Genomic DNA, 10,943 nt, shown 5'->3' with positions numbered 1-10,943 from the left:
TCTCCCCCGGCCCAGTTTATACTCCACTAAGCTTTTCTCGAGGCGTGCGGCGCGGAGGGAGAACGCTTCATTTACCGGTGGCAGGTGTGCTCAGGAGAAGGAGGAGGAGAAAGTGTAGGAGGAAGAGGAGGATGCTGAAAAGGGGGAGGAGGAAAGAAGAGGGTGAAGATGGGGAGGAGAAGGAGGGATAAGGAAGGAAAGAAGAGTGAAGACTGGGAAGAAGGAGGGAAATAAGGAAAGAAAGAAGAGGGTGAAGATGAGGTATAGAAGGAGGGAGGTAAGGAGAAAGAGAAGAGGGTTGGAGGATGTAGAAAAAGGGGAAAAGAGAGAAGAGGGTGAAGATAGGAAGGAAAAGAAGGAGGGAAGTAAGAAGAAAGAAGAAAATAAGATAACAAAGGAGAAAAGAGAACAAAACAAGAAATAAAAATGATAATGATGAGAAGAGGAAAAAGAAGCAAAACAAGAACAAAGAGAAGAACACGAACAAGAACAAGTAAAAGAAAGGCACTGACGGAAGAAAAATCAATAAAACAAAACAATAAAAGAAAGGGAAAGAAAGGAGAAACGAAGACGATTGGAAGAAATGCAGAGAGAATTGGAAGAAGAAAATCATGGAAAGCAAGAAGAAGAAGAAGAAGAAGAAGAAGAAGAAGAAGAAGAAGAAGAAGAAGAAGATGAGAAAGAGGAGAAAGGAATGAAAGAATAAGAGGAGAAGGAGGAGAAAGAATACGGCCCGATGATGGACAAGAAAGGCGAAGTGAGTGACACGCTTGGGTGAAATGAGGAAATATGAGAAATAGGAGGAAAGAGAGATTAGAAAGAGTAGGAGGAGGAAGAAGAAGAAGAAAACGAGGAGATGAAGGAAGAAGGACGGAGGAGGGTAGAGGAGGAGGAGAGGAGGACGGATCGTGGTTTAGACGAAAGGAATTGGGAAAAAATGCAAAATTATCGGAGGTGAAAGATACATTTGGAGGGAGTGATGGAATAAAAGGAATAAATGGATAAGAAAGAAGAATGGAGCGTGCAAGAGAGAGAGAGAGAGAGAGAGAGAGAGAGAGAGAGAGAGAGAGAGAGAGAGAGAGAGAGAGAGAGAGAGAGAGAGAGAGAGAGAGAGAGGAGGTGGCTGCTAAAAAAAAAAAAAGACGAGAAAGTGAATGACGCCTTTGAGAGGAGCGAAAGGAATAAGATGTATAGGAGCAGGAGGAGCAGAGCAGAGGGTGAGGACGAAGAGAAACAAAAAGGAAAAGAGAAGAAAGTAAAAGAGAAGGATTAGAAGAAGAACGAGGATTACGAAAAGAATTAGAGAGATGAAGACGTGGGCAAAGACGAGGATGAGAAGGAAGCAGATGATGAATGAGAGAGATGAATAAAGAGAAAAGATATATAAAAGAATTATGAAAGAAAAGCAAGGATAACAAATTTTTTATATAATTTATCCAGATCATATCAGCCTCTCACATTCGTTCCCACTCTAGGCACTGAAAGGGGAGCTGCTGCTGCTGCTGCTGCTGCTGCTGCCTTGCCCATCATGCTCAGCGACCAGCAATAAGAACGATCGTCATCATGAAATATTTATGGCAGGAAACCATTTTGGAGTAGAGCATGCCGGTGTCCGAGCTCGGCGTGGGGTGCCTGCTGGCTGCCCTCCTGGTGCTGACCAGTGTGACACTGCCTGACTACGCTGCCATCAGCGCCACCGTGCGTGCCCACGTCTCCTTCACCTCTTTAGTAGATTTCTTTGTCGGAAACGCCGCTCAGTTCCCCGGGCTGCTGGGTGTCCTGGCGGTGTTCATGAAGAGCAAGGGACTCCACATCCCTGTCACGGTGGGCGTGCTGGGTGGAGTTGTTGCCGTGGGAGGAGACTTTCTATTTGCATTGGGTGTAAGAGTGAAGAGCGTTTGGCTCTTGGTGTGGGGTCGCATGGCGGCAGAGGCGGGCCACCTGATGGCCTGGTACATGGCGTTCCCGATCCTCACCCTCGCCATCTACTCATCGCAGCAGACAAGCGTCATCTTCACGGTGGTGGCGTGCGAGCGCTGCTTCGTCCCTACACTGGCCTATTGCTGGCACTACTGGCTCTACGCCAAGCTGCGGAACAACCTGGCCGACACTCTCCTGCTCAATGCAGCTCTCCGCATATTCTTCCCTGTGCTATACGTGCTTTGTTGTTGGTACGTGCATGCTTTGCACGTCCACAGGGAGCAGGCGCACGACGGGGTGCGACCGGAAACCACCACTGCGAAAAAGCTTCGATCCATCTGCCTGCGATCTGTGTTCCAGTCACAGCTGGTGTGCCCCCCTTCCTACTGGCTCATGATGACGACCATGGTGGTGGTGGCGGCCATGGACGGCTGCTTCAGTGAGCTGGAGGTGTTCTCGCGTGTTTACAATGACAGCCCGGCGCAGGTGGCAACCGAGGTGGCCTTTGGGCGTGGCGTAGCGGGCGTGGTGTGTTTCGTGTTCGCCTTCCTGTACATGCGACGCGTGCACCTTGAGAGGCGGAATCGCTTCAACGCCCAGGTGTTGACCTTCGCCATGGTGCTGCGCCTGCTGGGTTTCGTGGGCGTGTGGCTGCGCATGATTCAGAGCAGCCACGGCACCATCGTGCACGAGCAGTTCTGGGTGGAGGCGTCGCTCATCCTGGGCCAGATCCTATTCGACATGTGGGCTAATCAGCACCTGATCTGTCTGGCGGGCAGTGGCGTGGCGGCGGCCGCGGGTATTGCCCTCAAGTCCTCGCTGTCCTCCGCAGTGACGTTGGCTATGGCCCTGGCGCAGATTGTAGTGTTCAATTCACTGGGAGTCAAGTGGCTCACGGGCGTGTACGCCTTGGTGTTCCTCATCGTAGTGCTCTTCACAATGGTGGTGTGGCTCCTCACGCCCTCCACCTACCCCGGCACACTCACCGCTGTTCCTGGAATCGCCTCCCATGAGACCAGTGACTTGCCTTCCGCCTTCCAGCTCACCCCCAGGCCCTCCCTCACACCGGGGCTGCGGCGCGCCAGACATCGCCACCACCTACGCCTCCGCCGCTGCGTGCTGCTGGCTCTGGATCGCTTGTGTGCGGCAGACCAGAGCCGAGGGGATGAAGACCTCGACACTCTGTTGCAGGACTGCCTCACCAAGTCACTGTCCAAGCCACAAAGCACATGGAAGGCTTATTCGGCCCCCACAGGAAGCACTGCAGTCTGCAGAAAGTCTCACCACCACCACCACCACCACCACCACCATCAACACCACAAAGCTCAGTCCAAGAACTAACTATCTGCGCCTCCTTCTGATCACCTGTTTCGCCTTGATGTAGTTTTTTTTTTCATCTTTGTTGTGAAATTGTTTGTGACTTGAGAAACACACATAAACGACAAAATCTTTGCATGCATTTATATCATGCTTGATGTGTTTTATTGATATTTCTGATAGCTATTGAAAGAAAAAAAGATTAAAAGTAGATTAAGACAAAAAATAGTCTTGAAAAAGAAGAGGAGAAGAAAGAGGAGGAGGAGGAGGAGGAGAAGGATAGAGATGCGAGGAAATGAATCAAGAGTAAAAAGGAAGAATCGTAGGAAGGAAGGCATTAAGAGGACGGATTGTGGGGGCGAGGATTTAGGAGAAGGAAATATTTGTGAAAGAGGATAACAGGAGAGGGTTTCTGATGAGTAGGAGGCGAACAGGAGAAGGGAAAGACAGGAGAATTAGTAGAAAGAGAAGGAGGAAAGGATTACCAAGCCTAAGAAAGCAATGCTGAGAGAGAGGCAGAGGAGATAAAGAAAGAAAGATAAAAAAGAAAGAAGTAAAGTTGGAGAATAAGGACAAAGGAGGAGGAGGAAAGAAAATTGAATTCAAATTTATAGATAATGAATTGCAAGGTAAGGAAGTAATTGCCTAGTAAATATGGTAAATTTATTGAAACGAAAGGAGGGAGGGAAAAAGATATGTTGGTATAAGGAGGAGCCTCGCTTTTAAATGTTACGATGAACAAAGGGAAGGGAAGACTGCCCTCCTCCTTTCTGGATGCAAAATATTATAAAGCAGGGGGTGTCAGAGAGAGAGAGAGAGAGAGAGAGAGAGAGAGAGAGAGAGAGAGAGACTAGAAACTTTTCCACTAGTCGATTTCTTATTTTATGAAGCCTATGTTTAAAAGATTCGTTTTCTTCTCTTTATCTTCTTTTCTTTCTTTCTCTTCGTGTCTTTTCTCTTCTTTACTTACTGCTGCTTATTGTCACCATCATTATTGTTGTTGTCGTCGTTGTTGTTGTTCTTGCTGTTGTTACATCTTGATAAACACATGAAAAAGAGGCATTTTATGGTACAAATCTATCGAGCGTGGAAGAAACTCAGCCGTGTGTGTGTGTGTGTGTGTGTATGTGTGTTACTCCCTCATCCTGCTATGGCGTCGTTCCCCATCACTGCATGTCTCCCTGTTGACTTGTACCTTCACCTCTGCAGTGCCAATCTCGCTCTCTCACGGCCCCACCAGGAGACCAGTGCCATCTTTTCATAAAGGAGACAGAAAGAGAGAGAGAGAGGTGGTACATTTTAAACATTTATTTACACATATACATGGTGAGCGAGAGGGAAAGGGTGAGGGTGTACAAATAGTCTCTTAGAGGGCGGGGCTAGCGAGGGTGCGGAGCTGGGACAAGGCGGCGAGGGTGAACAGTAGTATACCGCTGGCCTCCATTTGGTGACCTGTGGGAGGGAAATGAAAGGACAGTTAGAGGGTTAATATGATCCAGATGAATTTTATGGAGCTTATCGACCTCCTACTCTTCCTCTTTCTCCTCCTCCTCCTCCTCCTCCTCGACTCTTCCTCTGCTCAGGCAGTGAAAAATTATCTCCCGCCCCTTCCTCCGAAATGTGCCTTAATTGAATAACGAGATGGGTGTTTTAATTCAGACCAGCTGTTTCCAAACTGCTTATATGAAGGAGTGGCGTGCGGCGAGGAGGTGAAGGAGGGATGTACTCTCTTGGGTGATGGATTAATGTGTGTGTGTGTGTGTGTGTGTGTGTGTGTGTGTGTGTGTGTGTGTGTGTGTGTGTGTGTGTGTGTGTGTGTGTGTGCGTGTGTGTGTGTGTGTGTTTTCATCGCGACAACCATCATTAGTACTGTTATCATCACCGACGTAATATCTTAACTGCAAATTAGTTTTTTAATCATTTTTCTAATTATTCGTGCACCTGATCCTTCCCCGCCCAGAAATGAGAGGACTGACCGGTAGGAATGGAAGTGTGAAGGAAGAGAAAAGAAGGAAAGGATTGCTGTTTTTCTATAGATCCTTTGAAACATTGTCTGGTGGGGCGTCAAGAGTGTCAGGCTGTACAAGAGGTCCATCACTGACCAGTCCATCATGGGTACGTGTATCCAATTAGTACTTCACACACCTTACCACCAGGCGCCACCCAGACACACCAGAACATACCATACCCCGACCAATTATGACAGACACACGGACACCTACTCCATGTGCTACCCATTGCTACTCAGCCTGATAGACCTCTTGCCGCCCCCTGCCACCCAACGCCACGCCTCACCACGCCACCCACAGACACGAGCACTTCCGAAGCCAACTAGCGCCAGATGGGAGTATTTGCCGGCCACGTTCATTTCCTGTTCATCTCGGGGCTTGAACTGGTGTAAAAAAGCTCTTTGTCGACTGCGAGTTATTCCATTATCTTGCCTGCTGGAGGGAAGAGGAAGAGTGGAGGCAGGAGAGGCCGGGAAGCGAGGGACGGAAGAGGAGGAAGGCGGACATCGGAGCCACATAATTCCCTTCGCCAACAATAACCTCTGCTTCCTCGCCCTCCCTGCCCGCGCCTCCCGCCCTGCTCCTCTCCGCCACTCAGTGACAAAGCTCCCGGCTAATCACTCCGTATTACTCTGGGATTTGACCAACGAGCAAGATTGAAGTGAAGGCAAATTGGATCTTATGAGGAAAGGGATTTGGTTGGTTGTCATTTATGGTGACAGAAAGCAGTCGGGTCGTGTGTGTGTGTGTGTGTGTGTGTGTGTGTGTGTGTGTGTAATCTTTCTCTAGTGTGTGTGCATAGTGTGGCTCCTCATCCTTGCGAAGAAAAATAACTTCAACACAGAGTAACATGAAAAATATGACAAACTATCCATTCCTTCATATCCTTGAGTTCATCTACCCTGCCTTTCCACTCTGCAGCCTCTGAATCCTTCCATAAAAAGCCATAAACCTTCACCAACAACTTGCTTTTCCTACATCCCTTTACCATGACGCTCTGACCTTATTCTAGGGAAACAGCGAAAGAAAGAGGAGGTATGGGAGGAGGAAGGGGACAAGAAGGAAGAGGAGGAGGAGAAAGACAAGATCAACAAGAACAAGAACGAAAGAGATGGTAGAAGAAAAGAAGCTAATATGTGGTGATGAAGGAGAAGATAAAAATAATGAAGAAAATGAGAAATAGAATAAGCTGACCTGTGAAGAAAAAACTGACATGTGAAGAAGGAAAAAAAAAATGAAAAGATAAAAATAGCTAGACTGTGTTGAAGTAGAAGAAGAAAAAGGAGGAGGAGAAGAAGAAGAAGAAGAAGAAGAAGAAGAAGAAGAAGAAGAAGAAGAAGAAGAAGAAGAAGAAGACGAAAAAGGGAAAAAAAGAAGACAATGATGATGACCTTTGAAGAGGAAGAACAAGAAAGAAAAATAAAGAAATACCTAAACTTTACTGAAAATGAAAGAAAAAAGAAAACTAAGAAAAAAAGAAAGAAGAAAAAAAAGAAATAGAAGAAGAAAAAGAAGAAGAAGAAGAAGAAGAAGAGGAGGAGGAGGAGGAGGAGGAAAAAGTTTACCTGTGTTGAAGAAGTATCCTTTAACACTAGGACCGTCACGATTGGGAAGCTGCACCGTGGTGGACATTGTGTGCCGCGGCTCTAGTGAGGTGACGCAGGTGACGTTGATCTCCCCGCGCTGGAAGTGTTCCGGGCGTACCTGGAACACGAGTCCGGCTGTCCTGGAATCCACCTCCCGTACCATGCTCTGTGTGCGGAGGGAGGGAGAGGTTGGTGGTGGTGGTGGTGGTGGCGATGGTGATGGTGGTGGCGTTGGCGGTGGTGGTTGTCATAGTTTTAAGTTCTGTTGTTGTGATGTCCCAAAGTCTGTGTGTGTGTATGTGTGTGTGTGTGTGTGTGTGTGTGTGTGTGTGTGTGTGTGTGTGTGTGTGTGTGTGTGTGTGTGTGTGTGTGTGTGTATGTGTTTTTATGTAGATAGATGTTCACACAGATTGACAGATAGACACTGGATAGAAAGAGTGACAGATAAACAGATACTTAGACAAATATACGAACACACCCAACCACACACACACACACACACACACACACACACACACACACACACACACACACACACACACACACACACACACACACACACCTGGTTGGCGGGGCGGTTGTTGATAAGCCATTTGAGTTCTGGCATGTACTCTGTGTTGAGGGACGAGCAGTTGAGAGTCACGAAGTCCATCAAGGAATAGGACTCCTCGGCACCCAGCAGGAGGGGCGCCCGGAGATTTTCAGCTGGGGAGGGAAAATATACCACATCAAGGAAAAGGAAACTAGAAAAGGCCATAAAGTAAGGGTGGATATGAATTTCCTGTCGTTTTATTTTCTCATTCATCCTTGTTTCCTCCTCCTTCTCTGTCCTCAGGTATCTGTTTTACCCCGTCACTCTCCCTGCTTCTCTCCGTACCTTCCTCTTCCCTCCCTTCCTCCCTTCCTCCCTCCATCCCTCCCATCTCTTCATACCACCGACAGAGCCGCCCGGACAGGCATAAATAATAAGATTAACGAAGTTGTGATGAGTATCTGGCAGGAGGGAGAGGAGAGGAGAGGAGGAAGGGAGAGGAATAACTTACCAGGCCACTCTGGAGGATTAAGAAACATAATGTAATGGGAAGAGATCACCTCCACCCACCCCCCGCCCAGCCATCACCCAGACCCTCCCCTTCCAGTCACGGCCCTTCCCTTGCAGCCATCTGTGCCAATGCTCTTGCGAACAGCCCATGCACTTCCTCGCCAGCACATCAGAGTTCCTGTCTCAGAGAGGAACAGCTGCAGCCTGACAGGAATATGCTCAAACTCACTTGTGCTACACGACGCCTGTGTGTGTGTGTGTGTGTGTGTGTGTGTGTGTGTGTGTGTGTGTGTGTGTGTGTGTGTGTGTTTGTCCATCTTCTTGTCTGTGCTTTGATTTAAAACAATTAGCCTTCAGATGTTAAGGGGAAGTGACTTGTGAAGTGTGGGCAGTGCGTGAGGTGTAAGAAATAATTTGGAGTGCAATATTCAGGAAATGTACACCACACTTCCCACGGAAATCTACAACCGGAACGCTGGAAGGTTTTTACTGCGAGGAGTTTTAGTGTCCGTTCGTTGAATTAGCTTGTAAAATCTTACTACTTTTATCTTGCGCGCCATAAACATTATCTATTGTGTGCGTCATGTTTGAACAGCTGATGCATCCATTATGATACCTCGCCACCGCCCTGCTTCACCTTCCACCCAGGACCTCTTAGGCTGGGAGCGAGAAGATTGCAGTGGGCGGACAGACGCGTGGCAAAATACCAGAAGGGTCGTAAAAGCAACTTTGTTAAATTATCATATTCTGTTCATGGCTGGGAAAGCACACACTTCTCTCGACTTGAAGGTATTGTGTGTACGTAGATTGCTAATGATTTTTTTTTTTTTTTCGAGAATCTCACCACTGTATGAAACTGTGAGAACGTTTTGAGTCTTAGGATGGTTTTTTTATCATGCAGTATTTTCATGAGAGAGAGAGAGAGAGAGAGAGAGAGAGAGAGAGATATACCATGGGACATGTATTATTATTTATGTTTTATAGTAAACGAAGAAATTGGTCAGAAGCTGTGGGACAAATAAGACGATACTGTTTTAATCTTTTCTAAAGTGATCCACATCCTTACAATGACACCATTTTCACCAACAACATTACAAGACATGCTTCTTGACGCATAAACACACAATGAGGTGTTGACGGGAATGTTATGTAGTGTGTGGTTCTCGCTGAAGGGTCGAGCAGGACACTGTCAGCGTTAATACCTGCGTAATCAAAGCAGGTGTAAAGTGTTAAAACTTTGTAGAGTGTCAATATTAGACGCTCCACGCACAGTAGCAGCAATTGCTGAGTGGTGTTAATGTTAATGCACTGCTACAGATCGACAAGGAGAACATTTATCTCTTTGTTTTGGCTATCTCTCGGACTTGCTCGGTGACTGGCATGTAAGTGGGCATTTTTCTTAAACCGTGTTTGTTGCTCTTACATAAAAAGTTGAAATAAATAATTGTTTCAAGTAATCCAGATATACACCACCTTCATGAATTACAGAAGGTAAGGCGTTGGGAATGTGGCGATTGGTTTCTGTCCCTCCACTCACCCTAAATATTCACTCTGGGGTGCTGGCGGCCACTGTACCTCGTGACGATCCTTCTCTGACTGTGTTCTGGAGAATATGACTCTTTATTTAACAAGGTGTCACTAATATCAACAGCATATCATGTTTCTTTTCATGTGAGAGGGAAAACTCACAACCCACACACCTGTCCCTCTTATCACGGATCACTCATCGTTCCCATCACCGCTTCACCTCCTTGCCGTGTGTTAAGAGTGCCCGGAGTAGGAATTAGCCTCAAAACCTCAAAACCAATGAAGACATGATAAAAGAGACGGTTGCGGTAGTGGATTAGTTTAATGAACAAGCGTATTAGTGTGTTTGCGTTGCGTGAGTTGCATTATTAGCTCGGCGTAATGTTTAGGGAAATGAGTGCGTGAAGCGTGGTGGTGAGTCCGTGCGGCGTTTAATTCACGGCGTTGCTTGCAGGTGATGAAATAGTCTCCCCCGTTGAATTACCGCATTCCAGTTATGGAGGCGAGAATACTGTTTCACTCCACTCACCTCTCTTACTGCATTATTCCCCTTCACTCCCTTTCCCTTCCCCTCGACATCAAGTCCCCTCTTCTCTCCTATTCTCTTCTCTTCTCTTCCCTCCATATACAAAACAGATACATATTACTTCGCCAGATGCTACGAGAGAGAGAGAGAGAGAGAGAGAGAGAGAGAGAGAGAACTATTTTCTTTCAATTTAATATCACCGATGCCTTTGTCTTCCTCCACGCCCGACTCCTTCAGACTGTAAGGGACGATTTTGTTTCCTGTGCCTCATATTCTTCCATGTTGTCAGTCCTCGCACGTGTGTCTTCCTGTATTTTTGTCACCGTCGCTCTTTGTCTTCTTATCCATTCCTCAAATCGCATTTCTTCGCCTCCCACACATGTCTGTCTCCTTGACGCGGATCCTTTTTTTTCTCTCTCTCTCTCTCTCTCTCTCTCTCTCTCTCTCTCTCTCTCTCTCTCTCTCTCTCTCTCTCTCTTCGTCCTTTTTTTTTCCCACGTGGTACATTTTGCTTTCTCTCGCCAATCCTTCATCTCTTTCCTATTCACGCGTTTGTTAGCTTTCTCTTTAATCCAGGCCTCTCCCTCCCTCTCTCTCTCTCTCCCTCTCCTTCTACCTTCCTCCCACCACCTTCCTTTACCACCTCTTTGCACTTAAAAACCAATAATGAAGTAGGTAGAGAAAGTCATTTATGTCACAGAAGGAGGAGGAGGAGGAGGAGGAGGAGGAGGAGCCCAAGTCGTCCCTCTACTCCTGAGCTCCTCCCGTCGGGCGTCACCTGGGCGGTTTACAGCATTTTTTTTCCGTCACCGAGGAATAATTATACCTGGAATTACCTGTCGCTGAGGGAAGGAAAACTGTCTTAATTACTGCACAAAAACGACCAGCACGAAGGAGTAATGGGTGTCGGGGCCGTTTGGTCTCTCGCCTCCACGCCCCTAAGAGCCTTGAGTTCCTCCTATTTTTTCTCTCTCTCTCTCTCTCTCTCTCTCTCTCTCTCTCTCTCTCTCTCTCTC

The 10,943-nt window shown here is 47.1% G+C and overlaps 1 protein-coding gene across 1 annotated transcript in view; it reads right to left on the bottom strand.

The window, feature by feature from the left end:
• Window positions 1–4,521: 4,521 nt before the first annotated feature.
• The window catches only part of LOC123513240, a 160,661-nt gene continuing 154,239 nt past the window's right edge, over window positions 4,522–10,943 (bottom strand). Inside the window, exons 5-7 of the mRNA XM_045270312.1 lie at window positions 7,395–7,537; window positions 6,812–6,998; window positions 4,522–4,689 (exon numbers count right to left, since the gene is read on the bottom strand). Of these exons, the coding sequence (XP_045126247.1) occupies window positions 4,604–4,689; window positions 6,812–6,998; window positions 7,395–7,537 (416 nt within the window). The 3' untranslated portion in view covers window positions 4,522–4,603. The remainder of the gene's footprint in view (window positions 4,690–6,811; window positions 6,999–7,394; window positions 7,538–10,943) is intronic.

This window comes from Portunus trituberculatus, chromosome 35 (assembly GCF_017591435.1).
Source record: "Portunus trituberculatus isolate SZX2019 chromosome 35, ASM1759143v1, whole genome shotgun sequence".
NCBI lineage: Eukaryota > Metazoa > Arthropoda > Malacostraca > Decapoda > Portunidae > Portunus > Portunus trituberculatus.
This window is presented reverse-complemented; position numbering and strand designations above follow the sequence as displayed.